At 35.8% G+C, this 20,620-nt stretch overlaps 1 protein-coding gene across 7 annotated transcripts in view; it reads left to right on the top strand.

Moving 5' to 3' along the window:
- The window catches only part of cacna2d1 (calcium voltage-gated channel auxiliary subunit alpha2delta 1), a 244,803-nt gene that overhangs the window by 184,974 nt on the left and 39,209 nt on the right, over nucleotides 1-20,620 (top strand). For 5 of the 7 annotated variants that reach the window (XM_088923199.1, XM_088923198.1, XM_088923202.1 and 2 more), the window contains 10 exons: nucleotides 651-809; nucleotides 2,638-2,742; nucleotides 5,354-5,432; nucleotides 6,047-6,096; nucleotides 6,610-6,699; nucleotides 7,707-7,784; nucleotides 10,446-10,526; nucleotides 11,353-11,427; nucleotides 14,541-14,597; nucleotides 19,548-19,619. In XM_088923199.1, the coding sequence (XP_088779325.1) occupies nucleotides 651-809; nucleotides 2,638-2,742; nucleotides 5,354-5,432; nucleotides 6,047-6,096; nucleotides 6,610-6,699; nucleotides 7,707-7,784; nucleotides 10,446-10,526; nucleotides 11,353-11,427; nucleotides 14,541-14,597; nucleotides 19,548-19,619 (846 nt within the window). The remainder of the gene's footprint in view (nucleotides 1-650; nucleotides 810-2,637; nucleotides 2,743-5,353; nucleotides 5,433-6,046; nucleotides 6,097-6,609; nucleotides 6,700-7,706; nucleotides 7,785-10,445; nucleotides 10,527-11,352; nucleotides 11,428-14,540; nucleotides 14,598-19,547; nucleotides 19,620-20,620) is intronic. The other 2 variants (XM_088923201.1, XM_088923200.1) reach the window with 1 other exon arrangement.

The following is a 20,620-nucleotide window of genomic DNA, read 5'->3' as shown; positions in this document are numbered from 1 at the left end:
GTCAGTTATACTGTATATCTATAAAAGACAGAGTTACAGTAGATGGGAAAGAAGTATAATCTAACAAGGCTCACAGAAGTGACATCAACCCCCCCCGAAATCTACATACTGTAGTGTAACTGTAGACTAGAGTAGGACCTGATCTTTTGGTACAATGGAACTGAACTTTGTCTATAGCGAGGTAGCAACCATGATTGAAGGTTGGCAGGGGCAGAGCAGAGCAGAACAGATGTCATGTCGAATTCATCTGTGGAGGAAGACTTGGTCCTATACTTTATCTAGGAGTGGAACTGCTATTCAGAGCACCAGAAAGACCAGGGTCAAAGCCCAAGTGGGTCAGGAAGCGGTACATTCGTCACATGGACGTCATCAGAATATGGATTGTGGGAGAATCCAAGGAAGGAAATGAGAGACGCTGGAGGCAATTGAGCAGAACCAGAAAAATTCCAAAGCAGCCAAGCAAAAATGACCAAAACATTGTAACTACCATGGGCCAAGTAATTCTAAACTTCAAAACTGTTCTTTATTCCACTGAGCTGCAATTTAGTTAGAAAGTCTAATCCAGTTTTTAACAAGCCTGCTGAAAGCAGACGGCACAAATACAGTACGGTAGGGTGTGTTGAATAATGCATTGTTTTTTTTTGTTTCAGTTCAATAAAGACGCGAACTATGTTGGCTGCTTCCACCATCTCGTTCAAGCTAATGTTCGAAACAAAAAGAAGTTAAAAGACGATGTTCAAAATATCACAGCAAAAGGAATAACCGACTATAAGAAGGGTTTCAAGTTTGCCTTTGAACAGCTTTCAGAAGTAAGTGCTTTCCATGTTCTTCTTAGTAGTATCAGAAGCCAGTGTGAAATCAGATAGGTTTACAGAGTACATGTAGAAAACAGAGCTTACACATCAGTACTTGTCTGATGTTGTCAGTCTTGACCTCTCTGTCAGAGGAATTAACATGACATACTACAAAGTTTGGGGATTTCTTGACCTGCTGTAGAAGTCACTCAATTTGTCACAAGTTGCTTTGACCAAATTCTGCGGCTATGCTATTTTGTCACAGGAAGCTATTAGCTTTAGTGACAAAACGTCTACCTTGGAAACTTGGACGTTAAATAAGGTTACACTGCTTCTTCAATAGTCTTCAGTCACACATCACAGAAATGTTCAAATATAATATACCTTTTACTTTAAAAATAAGTTCACAGACATAAATTAAGAAAAAAATAATGAAAGATATAAAGATTACATTCAATTAAAATGAAATGGTACATAGCTTATAAGCACAATGTTTACCATTGTGTTACCCATACCGCCATGTAAATGCAAAAAAAACGCTTGACGTGTTTGAAGGTTCAGGTGGGGAGCTGCATCAGCATGCGTAGGCTGCAAAGGAACTAGTAATAGGTTTATTCCATGCTGAAAAAAAAGAAGAAAGAGAACACAACTTTTCGGCCGTGGAGCCTTCTTCAGGTGTCATTTTGTATTGTTGTATTGAATCTGCTTGCTATCAACCAAATAATTAAGGAGTTGGTTGCAGCAAAACTATGTAATGGAGTGGATGAGAGGAGTGCAAGTTGAGTAGGCCTGGTTTGATTACTTCTGAAGTGGTTGCAAAAACTTCTTTTTGGCTTTTCAGAACCGTTCCAAAGCATTTAAATTATAACATAGCATCACTTGTATTATCTTTGACAGTCTGCACTCTTTGTCCAAGAATATCTGTCTCTCAGGGTCCAACAGCAGCTTCACAGTCCTATTGTAGCATCAATTTTTTTTTCCAACTGCAGACCTTTGCTGTGTTTATAACCAAAAGGCAGCAACAGATGTACTGAAGAAAACACAATGCAGTACATTTGTGTTAAGAAAATCTAGAAATCACTGTGTTTGCTGACAGTGTAGGAAACCCAAGTTTGTTTTTAATGGAAAAACAGCAGGAGAATAACTTAATGGTAAAGAGTGAATTTTGTAAAGTGGTGCAATGTAGAAATGTCTTTTCACAGTTTCCACACTGGGATTTTTTTCCTGTTGTTTAATAGAATTTAAAGATCCACCCTGTTATTAATGTTGACTTCCAGTAAGAACTCTGTTATTAATAAAGCCACCTTTAGTTGAATCAGACACACCGTCACTGTGCATTATTATGAAGCATTGCCACCTGCTGGATGTACACAATATTGCAACAATACTGTGTTCAAATTCTGGCTGAGTTAAACTTTAAAATTTCCTATTTTGATGCGTTCATATTTTAATGTCTCGGATTTTGTTGAAAATACCAACTACATTCTTTACTGTACTATATATATATATTAATTTAACAATTTCAGAAATTTTTAATTCATTTACTGTGCCAAAGACATGATTCCGGGATGCGTTTTCCTGTTTTATTTTTTAAACTTAGAGTTTGTAATGTCCGTGAGGAGCGTTTTCAAACCACCTTTTTGAAAAATACTTACTCTGCAGAGCAACACTTGATATTTACCAAATTCTTGTTTGAGAGTGCTTGTCAGAATAGGCTCCAGCTCCCCAGAGACCCTCTATTGGAGAAAGTGGTTAGAAAATGGACAGATGGATGTTTGAGAGCTAGATGAGATTTTCAAAACCCCTGCTGGAATTAATAAAACATTTTTTGAATATCTTTCAGTTTAATGGTTCCCGTGCACACTGCAACAAAATAATTATGCTCTTCACTGACGGAGGAGAAGAAAGGGCTGAAGAGATTTTTAAAGAATACAACCCAGAGAGGAAGGTAAGTAGATTTTAGTACCAGAAACTGACACTATCGATAACATGAATGCCATGGATATAAATTGTTCATAAGATGCAGATAATTGGATCAATACCAATAACATATTAAATATTGTTTGGCTATCTGTTGCATTACAAATAGTACATTATTGTTTTTTACAATTTTATTTGAAACTTTGGACATTTCAAAGTAAAAATGCCATCCTCCAGTCTCTCGACTGTCTTATTTAGTTTAAGGATCGCAGCTAGAGCTTATGATATGTCCTGAAAATCGCAGGTTCAAATCTTGTCTGGGCGACTTGCGGGCTGTGGTGAAGGGTTTTCAGTGGAATAATGGTCTGGAAAGTGACATACTGTACTGTAAGGAGGACTTGACCTTGGGCAGTACACCTGCAGGCCTTGACATTATTAATGTGTACATCCTGCATCTCGCTCTTAACATTTGTGGACAGTAATGTAGAACTATACTTAGAAGCAGGAGCACTGATGTGATTTTGAAGATCCATTGAGTAAAAGCAGTTCTTCTTTGATTTTTTTAAAATTTGTCTGTACATTTGTTTGGCATACTCAAGACTTTTTTACATTTACTTGTTCTGTTTTTCCCCCAACAACTATAGTTTCTATAATCTGGAATGGGTCACTGTTTCTTTTTTCACTGATTGGGATCCACATGCTATTTGTCTTTGAAAAATGGACTTCTTTTTGAAAAACCTATTCCAGTAGCACAATATTGGCTTTTAAAGGATGGTTGCATAGTTCAATTGATTTTTTATTGTCCCACTTCATGTTTAAACACAGTGTTTGAGCTGCCTGGTTTGAGGTTCATTAAAACTGTATAGCACTTCTCTACATTTCAATCATTTAAACCACCCCCAATTAATTGTGTTTTCTGAGTGGCAGATCGATTCTGGTTCTCTTCCTTGTTCATCAGCGGCACCACACTGTCACATCAATAAAATGACATCTGGTTCACCCTTCCCCAGAAGGGCTCCTTGTTTCCTAGTCTGTGATGTGTACAGTAGCTGTCTGCCAGACAGAAATGTGTGTGAAAGTCATATTTTCAGAAGAGGTGCTTCTCTGTTTATTTATTTTGCTTTGATTTTGCGTGTATGTATGCGAATAAAGGATTTGAACCTAACGCCTAAAGGAGTTGTTCTGCTTTAATTACAATTTTAATTGCACAGTGCATCATGCCAGCCTCTGCAGTTTACATCGCAATAGGAGGATCTTTTTTTAATCTACTATCTAAATGCACTTACGGTGCATTCTTTTCAGCATTTTGATAAAACACACACAAAATATATTTTCTATAGTGTATTGTACTATGATTCGTGAACATCAGTATTGTGCATTAAAAGGATCAATAGTATATCGTTAAGAGTTGTCAAAAATATGGACATATAGGGACATATTGAGTAGCACTCACTCAGTGCTCAGGATGGAGCTTGTTATGATATTAAGGTCTGAGCCGTGTCACTAGCTACCTTAATCATTTTGTCATACAGTAAACTTTGACGTGTGCTTTGAATTCTTATCCTTCTTGAAGGCCATTTGTGACCAAGCTTGAGCTTTTTAACAGAAGGCGCTATTATTATTTGTTAGAATGCCCTGGTAAGTTTTGTTTATAAATCATATTTCCTCAAGTGTAGATAGAATCTTCCATCCCAAAGGATCCCAAAGGGCATTACATTCAGGAGGAGACCCTCTCCATCTGCTATTTAAGTACAGCACCCATTTGGGTGACATGTGACAGCAGCTCCATTTAACTATAGATCAGGATATGAATTGAGAAAATGCTACATTAGGGGACTTTTCTAGACCAGATTGCGCAAGACCCTAAGTGGAATTTAACCAGACACCAAGATTTTACTCTCATCCATTGGAGGTGTTGTAATCTGATTATGCCAAAGCTTCTTAAAGAATATTGCTTATAGACCTGGATTATCTTTTCAAACTGCATTTCATGAAGGACATTTGCAATCACCCCACAAGCCTTGAGCTTCTTGACTATGAATATTGCTGAGGTTCATTTTTTTCATTGCTGGCAGCAGAGTTGTGGAGGTCACAAATTGTCTTTGTGAACGTCTGACGATTCGTCAATGAATATGAATGGCACTGATTGGATTGCTTCTGTGCATAGGCTCTTTTTTATACCCAAATGGCAATAGAAATGTTGGTACAGTAGAAGAAATATAGTGTTATTAAAACTTGCCTTGTGTGGATGGATGTTTTGCCCGTTATGCCTTCTGACATGTAGGGGCAGCAACATTAGTTTTTTTACAAGACAGGGTTGTTAGCCATGTGCCCAACCTCCAACATGGAGGACCTGGCGCCTGATGTGGGACATGAACCCACTCTCCTGAGATTATGAGTCTCATGCTCTACCAACAGAGCTAGTCGGGGCCCGACTTGCCTTGTGTGGTTAGATATAAATATATTTTTACACTAATACTTTTGATACATGTGATACTCATACTATTGTATTTTTAACATTTTGATGTATAAATGTTAGAAAATTCTGCATTTCTTTTCCTACATTTTACGTAAATTTATAAACAATTATGGAAGTAACATTTTAATGTGTTTAATAGAATTCGTTTTATTTTCTCTAGGTCCGTGTATTTACTTTTTCTGTTGGTCAGCACAACTATGATAAAGGACCGATACAGTGGATGGCCTGTGCAAATAAAGGTATCATTTCATATATGAAGTAAAGACTGCCCATAATGAATATTTACAGGTTGCCCAAAATTCTTAAATATCCATCAGACAATGCCTGGTGTGCTGTTCATAAACGCACTTTTTCGACATGATGTTTTTGTTTCAAAATGCTTAATGCCACTGTTCAGCTTTTGTATTATAATTCATCATGTGATTTATCATAATGTTAAATGATTGATCTTGGCTCATAGCTATTTCTTGATGTGTTGATGGCATGCTTTTGTGGGAGTGTGGGAGATGGATTTTTTTTTTATGGATCATTAGGTGGACAGATCTCAGTTTTACAACAGACCAGTTACTACAATGGCTGCTTATTCAATGTCAATCATCAGTCTAGGCTTTGTAGGGAGTTTTATACTGTATGTATAGGATTTAAGGCGTCCCATACAGAACAATGACATCCTTATTATAGTAATGCTCTATACAGAACTTGATTTATTGTGTTAAGTCACGACAATGGCAACTATTAATTATTACTGTATACTCCTAACTTTTCTTGTATTATGTGGGTTTACCATATGCATCTCACAAAGAAGAGAATAATTATACGATGCATGAAACTAAATTGTATGTTGTTTTTTTAGGATATTACTATGAAATTCCTTCCATTGGAGCAATAAGGATCAACACACAGGTACTGTGTAAAACAAATTTTACTATTTTTACAGATTTTTAGTGAAATAGGTTGTACTGTTCATGTTTAAACACCAAACTGGTGTTTAAACACCAAACTTTAGTAACATTGGCTGTTCTCATTATGACTGGCCATATCTGTAAATTTTGCTGTTTTATCTTTTTTTTCTTTGCGTGTACTGTAGTAATCTGTCTGCACTGAAGTAAAATCAATTTCTGTTTGATTTTAAAATATTGTGAAAATATTTCATTTTTGTAACAAGGTGCTTAATTGCTTAAAACTACTTTATCAAGGTTGATATCAGCTTTGCTAAGTGACCTTCCTGACTTTAGTGTGCACTTTTTCTAAAGAATGTCATTTTAATTCATAGTAGTTTAATAATATCAAACACCTTAGATTTTTGTATTTGCAAGTCACAGGTTAACATTAAAATATTTTAGCTGTGACTTGAATCTTCCCATGCATACACATTTATTTCTAAAGGTTGAAGAAGCAACTCTTTTTTTATTTCAGGAGTACCTTGACGTGTTGGGAAGGCCAATGGTTTTGGCTGATAAAAAGGCCAAACAAGTACAATGGACAAATGTCTATCTTGATGCGCTGGTTTGTGGTTTTATTATTTTTTTGGATCTTATTTCACTCTTCATTCTCTTTGAAAAACAAATTCCACAAACACAATTTTAGTTTAATATACAGTAGTATAAATGCAAATTCTCTTTATTATGTTTCACATGAAAAAAAACAGTACAGTTAACCGTATCTATTAAACTTTATTTTACATAGTGCCTTTACTATTTATTTAATTAGCTTTATGGACTGCTTAATAATAAAGTATCAGATGTAGATCAAAATGCTGTGTGTACTGCATTGCTAGTATTTTGGAAGATTATCTTGCATTATTATTTTGCAATTATTTTGCAGGGGTGCAGTTTGTAAACTATACAACTTGGAGTCCTTCTGTATTTCTTCAGCAATAATGTGGTAGACAATTGCTTTACAAAGGTCAGCTTTTAGGTCCTGTTATTTCTGAAGGACTCTGACAATGTACAGTACAGACATGCATACTGTACTGTACAGTATACATTCCTAACAATAAACTGTTTACATTGGTTTCAGCTCACATTACAGGATTTTCGTGATATGAAAATGTAAAAAAATACATTTTTACAACGGTTACTGTATATTATACAAAAAGTGAAGTTCCGAGAAAGCAGAAGCAAGTGACTGCCCTCAATTACTGTCTTATCAGTGATCACAGGGCTATTGACCTGATTTCTGTTGCTGTTTCTCTCTTGTTACTGGAAGATGAAGGGATGTGAAGTGAAGCTGTCATTCAGAAGGATGTTCGCAGTTCTTGTTCTCAAACCATACATCTATGGACACTATTTGCAATACATTTTTGTTTTGTAATAAAAAATGTCTGTTGTAATAGGAAACTGAGCATTTATAACCCTTTATTGCTTTTCAGAAATTCAACCTTTTTTCCAGTATAATAGTTGGTTAGCCCCAGTAAAATACGTTACTATTTAAATAAATCACTGTTTTAATTGTCTGCTTTCTTATTTTTCTGACGTGTGTTTTGTATTGACTTTTTCTACTTTGCACAACAGGATCTTGGCCTCGTTATCACGGGGACACTGCCAGTTTTCAATAAGACTGAGATAAAAGACAACAGCGGTCAAACAAAGGTACCTGTCTTTCGAGATAATACATAGTCATATTAAAATGAATCCCAAAAAGTTCCTCAAGGACTGTAATACCTTTCTACAATGTTCCTCTGCTAACTACAGTACGTGCGATAGAGAGAGAGCTTTGTGCTAAATATCAAGACGTGTAAATCTGTTACAATTGTAATGTTTATTCATGTAAAAGAAAGGTACAAGCTAAGCTAATAACCAATAAGTGTGAGGGAAAATTATTTTGAATGAAAGTTTAATTTCAATTTAACTGTATCAAAAGTGTTCAAATGCAAAGTATGTGCACTGCCAGGAGTTACTGGAAAAACACTTTGATAAAACTGTCAAGTACTAAATAAATGTTACTGCTTTTTTCCTCTCCTAGAGAATAATATTGCTAATTCTACAGTAAACAGGACAGTCTGTTTAATCAGACATCCGCTGTGTGTTCTGTACTGGCCTTGACCTCTTCATGCTGAGTGTTGTGTTTTAGCATACAATTTTCTATCATGGACAGTTACACATGCATAACATACTGTAGTTTAGGTTTGCTGTTAGTTTACAAAAATTTCAATTTACCCACCATTGTCACGTGAGTGTGATGTAGCACAAGCCATGAAACTAGCATATTCCCAAGGTAAAATATTGGGAGATAAAACTAGATACATCTAAAATATTGGACTTTAACCCTTCTCCAATCTTGCACTATGTCGAATGGAGACATGCACAAACTACTGTACAGCCTCTGGGATCTCTCAGACATCACAATATGTCCCCGAAAGGTCATTCTAGATAACATGTTCTCAGACTTCAAATCACACAGCAGCTCTCTGCCTGCATCCCAGAAGACAAACGGAAACATTCACTGTCAAACCTTTTTTTTTTTTGTTCTTTGATTTCATGTTAGTGTTCAATATGGTCGGAAATGTGCCAGAGAACAAACAAATAGCAGAACTTAGGCATCGGGCTTGTGGAACCTGAATATATTCCGCACGAAAACTATATTCAACAACAACAGCAACACGAGCTAAATCATCTTGTTGCCATTGCCTGTCTGCAAATCCGTTTTACAAAAAAAAAAGACGGTGGCTTTTTGATATTTATTTGCTTATTTTATTCTACTGCCTCCTAGAGAGTGCACTGATTTCATGCTTTGAAGCGTACTTTCTAATATCTTGACTCACCAGTAAAACAAGAAACAAAGGCCAGAAGTGGAAGCTACGTGGATGTACATTTATAACAGGGAACAGGAGGCATTTCTTTGGGTTGTAAGAGTATGTAACAGGCTTCCTGGGCATTGGTGATTGAAGCCAATACTTCGGCTCCATTCAGAAAACAGCTGGTTGAGGCCCTCGGATGAATTAACTACTACAGTAACTACCGAATGGGCTAGATTGGCCTCCTCTAGTGCATAATGGTTTTGACTGTATGTTCTTTTGTTCAATCACACAAAAGTATCGTATTAGAACCCCAGTTTCAAAGACACACTTGTTCTGCGTTATTGGAGCATTACCACCTATAGTCTCAGAAAGTACTCGGATGGGAGTCCTCTAAGTAACAAACAGGCCGCTGCTGTCAGTGGTGCTCGTGGGCCATTAGGTGTCACTCTTCCCTCTGCACCAGAATTTCCCAACCAAAAATCCATGTTCAGGGACCAGGGACACTGTGCTGTAGGAGGTGACAAGACGTTAAACCTGACCTGATCCTGACTACTTGGTCATGAAAGATCACGTGGCACTGTTCATAAGAGCAGCTGTATTAGTCCCAGTACCTTGGCTATATTCCACTCTGGGCCTGTACAATCTGGCCTTACTTCAGTATTTCAATTGGTGAGGCAGTTTCTAACTTCACTGCCCCATCTAGTTCCTTACACTTATATAGCGCTTGGACACTCCACTCAAAGCACTTTACAGGTAATGGGGGCTCCCCTCCACCACCAATGTGCGGCATCCACGTACTGTAGATGATGCAACGACAGCCAAAGGGCACCAGTACGCTCCCCACACAGCAGCTCTCGGTGGGGAGGAGAACAGAGTGATGAAGCCAATTTATAGATGAGGATTATTAGGAGGCCATGATTGATTAAGGCCAGGGTTACGCCCCTACTCTTTTTGAGAATCTCCCTGGGATTTTTCATGACCACAGAGAGTTATGACCTCAGTTTAACATCTCATCCGAAGGACAGCAACTTTTTACACTATAGTGTCCCTGTTACTATACTGGGGCATTAGGATGCACATACACCGCAGGGTGAGCGCCCCCTGCTGGCCCCACTAACACCTCTTCCAGCAGCAGCCTTAGTTTTTCCCAGGAGGTCTCCCATCCAGGTACTGACCAGGCTCATACCTGGGATGCCAGCTGTGAGTTGCAGGGTGATGTGGCTGCAGGCTCACCTGCAGTTGCTGATCTCATGCTTCTGCCTCAATTGCTGACACGGGTTACCCAGGTGGGTGCTGTACATTAGCAGGTCTCCACCTATCTGTGAGCCACTTTCAGATCCGTTTAGATGAAGAGCCCAATATAAGTGCAAATAAATATTCATTCCATGCACCCATGCACACATTTTTGGTTAGGAGTTCTCTGACGGAGTCATGACTATCAATTTATTGACATTTTTTAAAAAATCAGCACAAGCAGTGATACACTTCTAACAATCTTTAACTTCTTTTTAAGCACCAGAACCAGCTCATTCTGGGAGTAATGGCAATTGATGTGTCCCTTGATGATATAAAGAGGCTCACACCACGCTTTACAGTAGGTATAAATATTTAATATGCAAATGTTGATGTGGATACTTAACAGTATTACTAATACTAAATAGGCATTCCTCTCTTATTGTTTAGGAGACATTCTCAGTCAAGTGTCTTATCAGATTTAGATTAAGATTATTCAGATTTAACAAAAAATAAAAACATGATTACAGAGCCAAAATTGCTTTTTTTCCAACAAGCAATAAAAGCTTTTTTATAGCACTAATCAGATAATTGCCTAGCAAGAATCCCTCAGCAAATGCAGAAAGTGTTATCGTAGTGATTTATAAGTGAAAATCTCGAGAACCTGAAAGTAGCAATTTATTGTATAAGTATTCTAGCTCATTTAAACTTTGTGTCCGTTCGTTAAATGCAGAATTTAAATGTAGTTCAGCTTTAAGTGATTCATGGTCTGTGCATTCACGTTCTTTACAGTAATAGGTGCTTTTTTAAAAAAAACATTCCTGCTTTTCTGTCTTTTTTACTGTTTGGTTTTATCAGAAATGTCTTTAATTTGCAGAAGAAAGTGAAAAAAACTGTACTGCTGTCTAAAAAATACACACAGCTGGGATTATATGTTTTTTCAGCTTTAATGATTATGATTCGAGATTAACGTTAAGTATTTCCAGATGCGAACATGTTAATGGAATGTGTATTTTGTGTATTACTACAAAGGCCTTTTATTCCAGAGTTAGTATTGTTAGTGTATTCTATTGAATAAGTCAAATTTCATTTAAGGTTTGTGCAATTATATTATAACAAGAGACAGGGATTCGGGTGGTCCATGTACAAAAAGTGACTATAATTATTATTATACACTTCTTTTCTAGATTGGTCCTAATGGATATTATTTTGCCATTGACCCCAATGGCTATGTATTGCTTCATCCCAATCTCCAGCCAAAGGTATGTGATTTTTTGGCTTTTTTACCGAAGTAACTTTATAGGCTATTCCTGTTTTAAACAAAGTGCATTCTTCACACATTACTCATTCTTTGTCAGAAAACCTCAGTTTCACGTGATATTCCCCTACATATTTATACTTGTCTTTATAAGGAGGGGGGAAATGAGAGACCCATGATGTTTCTTGAGTTATAATGAATAATAAATGTAGACAATTTAGAACTACTGAGACCTTAAAATTCATTATAGAGGACAGTTCCATGGGTTAACTTCTCTTTTCAGTTTTGGCAGATTATCTTTCTGTTTTGGATATCTTTAACCATCTGTATATTTCATTTATAGTCAATATATGACTGTATATTTAAATATGATTTGACTATATTAAATGATTAATGATTAGTCTGTGTTGTAATAATAGGCAGCTTTATTATGTTGCAATATTTATCATTTTACTGAAAAAGTATTTTTGTTTTTCCGGACACAAGTTACACAAAACTCTTTTTTACACTGAATACAAAAACAAGAAGCAAGTTTAAAACAAATGTCTTTTAAGTGCAGCAAAATGCAACATTGAACAGAAAATATATGTAGTCCTGTATAAACTATGAAATATAAGGAATTTAGCTAGACATTTTTATATTAAGCCACAATTCTTTCAACTTGTTTGGAGAAATGTAATCTTGCAGGCACTTCCCTCTGGTTTATAATGTATACCTTGATAAATACTGAACAAATTCCAAGATGAGAAGATTCTCTGAACAATAATATAATAAGTAATGCTACAATGTCTGTTGTATGGACTCATCAACATTTGAGATATAACTTTTCACTTTTTACACTATTCATAAAAAAGATTATTTTTTACAAGGCAGGGTATATACAGTATATGTTACTCTTAGATGTACAGCACAATTGGTTTACAACAGGTGCTTCATAAACATTGCAATTCAACAGGCAACTAAAGCTAGAATCCTATCAAGGAGAATAAGTAAATTAGCTCCTTTAGTGATCTTTAGTGATTCAGTGTATATAGGTAATTTATGACATTGCTGTAAAACGTTCTCAACTAGACTGTTTATAAAAGGGTGAATTGTTTTCAGTTAATGGAAACTTATAACCTTACATTATGTACTTTTTTATTTCCGTAGCATTATTAGCAATTCAGTTTAATGGTGGAGATGAGCAAAAACCTCTCGTAAGAAAGTGAAATCCCAAGATACCATTAAGGATCCTTTGTGTTTTACCAGAAGTTTTACCATGTTTTGGTAAAAATTCATACATTCAGTTTACCATTCGTACAAGGAAAGGTTTTATACCAAACCTGCAAATAGCAGCAGTATAATTGACCAGATCCTCAGTTTCCCCATTTACTGTATCTATTATATTTCAAAATTTGCTGAAATACACAGCGAATTCCAACTATCACACACCACTTTCTCTCTCTGATAGAGAAGGCTGAGAGAGTACTAAGGTAACATACAAAAATCCGTATTTTCATTTCTTTGCACAACATTCCTATGTTTTGAGATGCTGATATCATCAAATACATAGCCTTCACACTTAAAAAGCTATGCACAAAACTTGGAAATTGAAATATAAGCAATTCAATTCTTATATTTTTGGGAGTGGCCACAAGACTTTTAACAGTTACTGATAATGAATGTCTATTTATTGTGTATTCTGATGTCTTGAATCTAGTGTTTAAAATGAAGTACCACTTCAAAAACACTTTTTTTTTCAGAAGCCCCAAGTGAGACTAAATGGATGTTTCACTCTTTCACCAATCTAGTGTACTGCATGTTTTGAAACCATTTTGAGAGCTTAAACATCCTTAAAGGTTTTATATAACAGCAAAGATAAGCCAAATGTAACTGTGTGTTGGTGTCACAAATCCCCTTTCTCGGTTTTACAAAGGTTATATGAATGTAAAAAGAGTTTGCATTAGCACTTTTTCTAACTTTGTGCAGCCACACAAAGTGATTTAAATGGATGTACTTTAATAACCAATCTAATTTAATTAACTTTTACTCTTTTGCTAGAAAAGGATCCATAGGATCAAACTTAATAACAAATATGCATTTACCTACAAGGAGGTGAGAGTATGTTGTAGATTAGTGTGACCTGCCATGAGTTTGGGATTATCCTTTTCAGTTGTTTCCAATCCTACAGTGAAAAAATGTTCTTACTATTCTTGGTAGCTTCACAAATCTACTTTATTATGGTGATAAAAAAATGTTATTTACAACATGATTGTAACTGTTAGGTTTTCTGTACTTGGGAACTTTAGAAAAATAAATTAAAAAATGAGAACATAATGGGCAATATTAGCATTTAAATGCAATTTTATTTTGCTAAAAGACTTAAGATTCAGTGATAAATTGCCTTTACTGTATCTGTATCACTGCAACAAGCTTGTCTATCTGTGGTGTTGTACCCTACATTTCAGGAGACACATCCACATGGTGGATAGATAAGCCTTGGTGTTAAAAAGTGTTAAATTTATGACATATTTTGTCTAAAACATACTTGGCTTAAGGGAAAAATGATGGCCACATGGGTGAGCCAAAGGGAACACTGGTAGAAAAAAGACGATGGGAAGGAATGTCTAAAGTCCTGAATTTGTAGCTTAATGATCAAGTGATTGCTGGAACTTCAGTAGTCTTTTCCAAACTTTACTTATAGAATCAATAAAGGACAAATTATAATACAACATTTTTTTTTCAGATTGTAGAGCATCTTTTCAGTTATGCTAATTGTCTCTATAGCTGAAAACGCTCAATGCTTTAATTTAGCAATGAGTCACACAGTGTGCGAGTCTCAAAACTTTAAGCAAGACGTTTTTTTTTTCCTGTTAAGAGGTAGTATAATGTAGCTGTAGCGATGAACTGTGCAACTGAAAGTCCAATCCCAAATTTATGGCACTTTCACTTTCCCCTGCTATTACTCCTAATGATCTCAGTAGAAGGCATGGTTTTACACTTTAGATTTCCTATGTGATTATAACTTATTTGGACAGAATATGGTCTGCCACATGAGTACTGTAATCTCTCACAACAGGTGTTAAATGTATAACAAAGGGTATTATTTATATGGATATCACTTTTTCACCATCTCAGCCAGTTGGTCTAGGAATCCCAAAGGTTTTAACGGGAAAATGGAAGCCTGTTTTCCAGGTAATGGCGGATAAAAGGGGGATGTGTAGCCTTATGTGAATCCTGAAGCAAAATGTTTCTGATGTGTCATAAAACCAGACATTTAATACATATTCATTTGTACTCTTTAAATAAGAGTCAGTGAAGCCTTTAATATCTGAATGTGGTAAAATTCTGCTCTGGTAAAGGGTATTGACTGTAATAAATAATAATTTATATCCATTTAAAAATGAAAAAAACATCAATCTCTTTTTTATTCTTTTTAACTGTTCCCAAATTTACAATTAGAGCTCTCATAAAGCAGCTCTTTGAGATGAAAGGAGAAACTGATCTTGTCATCGAGTTAATCTCTGTTAAGTCTGTGGTTTTTGTCATCCTTTTAATGACATACCACAACCTTAATCACAGTGTGAGGTACATCTGACAAGCATCTAGTATTCATGTAAAAGCTAACTTCCCCCTGGTTTGTCCAAATTAAAAAAAGGCTCAGACTGTTGTAAAACCAGCTGCTTTGGCAGACGGCTTTTCTACTAGGGAATGTTGCATGATACTTTACTCAGCACATTATAGCAGAAAATAAGGGCAATGCAGGCAGCTGCTAAGGTAGGCTTTGTAGCTGATGTGCTTTGCTGCCACAGCCTTTAAGCAGCTGTTTATTATGTAGGCTTATTTGATTTAAATAATGTTGTGTGTTTCTCATAGAAATGTTCTATAGACATAATGGTTATAATGTTTTGGTGGGGAGAGTGTAAGAGTAAGTGAATTAGTTAATGTACTGTATGGTGTGTTTTCCCCTTCTAATATATTCCAAATGCAGGATGAAATGAAAGTGCGTATTAAAAATACAGTTTTGAAAAGTTAAAGACAATTTTATGAAAATAACACTTTTAAAATGAAGCTGTTTTCAAATGTGTAAATGATACTGTTCTATGTAATGTCAGACTTGTGCTTTCTCATATTAATATATACAGGTACAGTTTATACCATCTTAGAAAAAAAAACATTCAAAACCTTAACTAAAGTCTTAAGACTTTTTGATACATCTGTTATGTTTATTACGTGTGCTGGCTTTAACAGATTATATTTCATGCTGATTTTCAGTGTAGTAAATGATTTGTACATAGGAAAGTTTCTTTTCAATTTCAAAAAACGCTGTTAATCAGAATTGATATTGATGAAAATATCCAAAGAATATAGTTGTTGAATTAACATTCTTTTAGATACTGTTTCCTTTCCGTTTTGTGAAACTTTGTTTTTAATGTTGAGCAAGACATGGGAGCTTTAAAAATAAGGCTGATCAGATTGGCAAAGGTACAGTGCCTATAGAAAATCTATACACCGTTTTCAAAGTATGTTTTCAGAATTTTGAGCATCTGCTTTTACTTAGACTTTACTTTTACTTTACATGTGTGTTACAATGTGTAAATAAAGGTAAAATAAATTCTGGTTTAATGCTCCTTGATTTCAGGCCACAAAATGTGTTACTTTATAAAGGATGCATTCACTTTCCATAGGCACTGTACAACAACAAAAATTCTGAAAAACATATTCATATGAGTCAGGAATATTTACAGTAGCAATGAGTACTTCACGTTATGCTTAGAAAATTACCACAGTAATTCAGTTATGAGAAAGAAAATGTTGTATATATTGTACAATAAACAAATGTAAAATTAGACTTGAAAGCAGTAATGAGAAATATCTGTGTGTGTATATAGTACATGATATGAACAGATAAACACTGACATGACCCTGACAGATATCCAGCTTAAGATTGACTGATGATAATATATTGCCCCAATGTTCACGCTGTTGTGCAAATCATCATCAGTTTTAGTTCTTATATTATGGGACCTTTTTCAAAACTGACCTGAATATATCTTTCAGGGAAATGGGACCTGGGAATGTAGGTCTGGTTATGAGGTGTAAACCCTGTGTGAGAAAATAGTCTGATTTTTATGAAGAATCTGCTTTTATACAGTATATTTTTATTTTTGACTTATGCTTTGATTTGAATCTTGCATTGCATGAGCCCTTTCATTTAGTATATGTTTTGTATGGTATCCACTGCTTTCCTGTTTGTTTTAATTTGCATGTCATAATGTATTAACAGTTAAAATTACTAATGAATCACAACTTCCACATAATCTCACCGAAAACAAATTGCAGTTCTATTAAATGTGATTGCCATCATGCCCAATACAATTAAGCTAATTTAATTATAAAGAATATACATTTCAAATATATTTACATAGAAAATTGCTACTAAATATGATGTCTCCTTGAAAAAGTTTTTAAATGAACCTCCTTTTAAAACATAATACACATCAATGCATACTTTTAGCATCATGCTGTTCAATTATACATTGCAAATTCGTGTCAGGATTTTTAGAACTATAGGGCATATTGTGCTTTCCACACAGATAATTGTCTGAGATTTTTATTGCATGATGAAAGAAAGAAATTGAATATTCATGATTTCATGTACAAGTCTAAGCCACTAGTAAATTCAAGCAGAACCTTAAACCTCTCTGAAGAAGTACTAAACATAACAACATACTCCCTCTTGATGAACATGATCATTGTAAAACTCCAGAACACACAATGTTCTGGAGAGACAGTTTCCAGTTTGTTGAAGAGTAGACAACCTCAGTGAGACTGTAGTCAACTGTTTCTGCATAAGAGATGTGTGTGCCCCCAGCGTTTATTTTGAAATAAATGACAGCTGAAAAATGACCGTGTACAATATTAACAGTAAATTCAATTGCATCTTATAAAACCAAAGCAAGATTCTATACTTTACCTTTAAAGATTTGTCATTCATAGGTTTGGTTTTCATTTCATTACTTCTAACTTTTTGTTTTTCCCTTTCCATGTCCTGATGGTTTGGACGAATCGTCTTGAACCCGTTTTCTCTACATCTGTCATGTTGTGCATGCTGCTTGGTGGGGTGTTTCTTTGCATTATTCATTGCATGTAAGAAACTGTGACTTCACTGCATTTTTCTTTGATGTCATTGCATATTTTCATTTCTCTTTTACAAGTGTAAATAATGAAAAGACAATTTCCTTGGTGAACCATTTCGTACATGTTTTCCTTATGTTGCATTTAGGTTCTACTGTATACACTCCCACATAAAATAATAATCCACAGGTACTGTATTTCTATCACAACCGTAACATGTAGGTGATTTACAGTAGCTGCCCTCTTCCATCCTCCAAAATATAAAACAATATATTGCATGTCCAGTGTGATGGTGACTTCTGAAGCAGTAGCAGATGTGAACTTATCTGATTATAATATCACGATTATACACACACAAAGAGAGATTCAATGCCCATAGGCATTGAAAGGCATATACAGTAGGCATATAGGGTATACTGTACTTACATTTACACTGACATACAGTACTATATCACCCTGCATCTCACAACTGGCAGCCCACTGAAGCTCAGCAGGTGTGAGCCTGGTCAGTACCTGGATGAAAAACCTCCTGGGAAAAACTAAGGTTGATGCTGGAAGAGATGTTAGTGGGGCCAGTCGTGGCCTCCTAATAATCCCCATCTCTGAATCGGCTACACTCTGTTCTCCTCCCCACTGAGAGCTGGTGTGTGGGGAGCGTACTGGAGCACTATGGCTGCCGTTGCATCAGCCACGAGGGAGTACCCACGCAGTGGTGGTTGTGGAGGGGAGTACCCATTGTCTGTAAAGCGCTTTAAGTCGAGTGTCCAGAAAAGCGCTGTATAATTGTATTGATATCCCTCATGTTAAAGGACTGATGTTTTGTTAAACAGTGCTCCTGTCCCCTGTCTCTGGTTGCAGTCTTTAAAAGGGGTTTGATGGGAGTTCTACCATCTTATAGCTTGATCATGTCAGATCTCAGAAGCTAAGCCAGACTTCCTCTGGAAAGCACTGGGATGTGCTTTGAGCTCTAAGATAAATACTGTACTGTTCTTGCTACAGAATTTCCAAACCACTGCGCCAATGTACACCAGCATGTTTAGAGGGCACACTGGCCTATAGGAGATGCCATATTTCATATAAGATGTTAACTCAATGTCCCAATTACCTGGTCATTGAAGATCCTGTGGTACTGTTAAACTTGAAATGGGTCAGACAGCTTTGCAAAAGAAGCCTTATCTGTTTCTCTGAGTACAGTGCAAATAGTGTGAGAATCTTCTGGGATATATTAATTTTTACTTTAAATCCCTGTGATCTCACTGTTTGTTTGTTTTTTTCCAGGGATTGCTACAGTAGAGGTTAATTACAAATATTATCATTCCAATATGTATTTAAGAAATGCCAAAGTGACAATGTAGCTGAAACTGTGTGCTGTGCTGGTTACTGAATTAAATAATGATTTCTGAATATCTGATAGCCAAAGTAAAAAAAAAAGTCAAAAGCTGCATTATCAACACTAACCTAGATCAGTGCTCTTGAGTTTTCCTCTTTAATTAAGGAATATACTAAATAAATATAAGCATAAATATAAGAATATTTATATTTGATTCAGCTGAAATTATTTTGGAGATAGGTACCAGTACACATTTTATTGGGTATGTTTATGCATTCCCTGACTAGTTTACTTTCTTTTATCATTCACATCATTCAGTCCAAAATTATTAATAAAAAAAACATTTACCTGCTGTTCTCTGTCAGTTATGTGCACCAAACAATCATACTTATTTGAAGTGTTTATCTAATTTTCTTCTTAAATATTGTGCTCAGTATACTGTACGTATGTAATGTATATGCAATAAATATATCCTAAGTATTAACTATATGTTCAAGACCAAAGATATATAGGGCTTTGTTGCACAAAGGAACTAATTTTCACTGTACCATTAAACAGTGTAGTACAGTTCTACATACGGTATATACAGTATAGTTTAAAATACATATTTCACGTTACTGCAGTTAAAATTACAAGAAACTAAACATGTTCATTCTATATCTTCCTTCCTGCTTTAGAACCCTAAATTCCAGGAGCCAGTGACCTTGGATTTCCTGGATGCTGAACTGGAGAATGACATCAAAGTGCAGGTACTGCACAACAAGTTTTGTAAAATGACCGTGGATTTACCAACAAGATCACATTCATTTTAAGCCTTGTGCTTACTGTGTTTTTGCTCTACGAAACACTATGAAGAAACAAGACGAGGGAAATTCTACAATGAAATCAAAAGGAAAAAAAATAATTTTACGACCGTGAAGCCTTTCAGGTGCACAGAGAGAGGAGAAGGAAAGAGATGAAGTACTATATGAGGCAAAGGATGGGGATTGGGAAGAGAAAAGAAAATTTGTGAGAATGGGTAGGAAGAGTTCAAAGTGGGATAACACAGACAGAAAGTCCAGTGTAATCAGGGTAGGGAGAGGTGAAATGAGGCACTATTGACTTTAATGATGGCTTGTTCTATAATCAACACCATTCCTACATGCTCCTAAAATGTTTGGCCCATTTTTTTCCATAACATAACGCGTGACCCTTCTAGCCTGTTAGTAGTTAACAGATCATTGATCCAAGTATGTCACTCACCTGGTTTTGGTAGAACTCAAGGTATCAATTGTTCCACATTCCAACAATACTTTGGATAAAGAAGTGCCTCCTGTTCCTTATTTCAAATGCACTTTCACATAGCTGGACTGTGCATATGGGTTCTGCTGGGTTTGTATTTGTGGGTGGTACTGTGGCTTCTGTTGAATAGGCGTGGATAACAGTAGCAGGTTTTCAAGAGAACTGTGACAATGTTTGTTTAAATCAGGTAGTTAACAGTATAGGAATAGAGGCATGGGGTCCAGAGAAAAGGGTCCAGTTATGGGGCCATTCTGTAAAATCTTTTGTTAAGTGACCTTGGGATTTCAAATGGTATTTGAGTTGTAAGGTGTGGCAGGTGGAATGTGTGCCTGGAAGTGGGTATTCCTCATCGCATTTTGCACCACATTTGCCAGATAATAAATAACCCAACAGCACTGGGTCTTAATTGCGATCTTTATCATTTGTATTATTATATGAGTATTTTTAGGAGTGCATTGCGGATTTTTCT

The sequence above is a fragment of the Atractosteus spatula genome, chromosome 8 (assembly GCF_055471065.1).
Source record: "Atractosteus spatula isolate fAtrSpa1 chromosome 8, fAtrSpa1.hap1, whole genome shotgun sequence".
Lineage (NCBI taxonomy): Eukaryota > Metazoa > Chordata > Actinopteri > Semionotiformes > Lepisosteidae > Atractosteus > Atractosteus spatula.
Note: the sequence above shows the minus strand (reverse complement) of the source record. Positions and strands in the feature narration are given on the sequence as shown.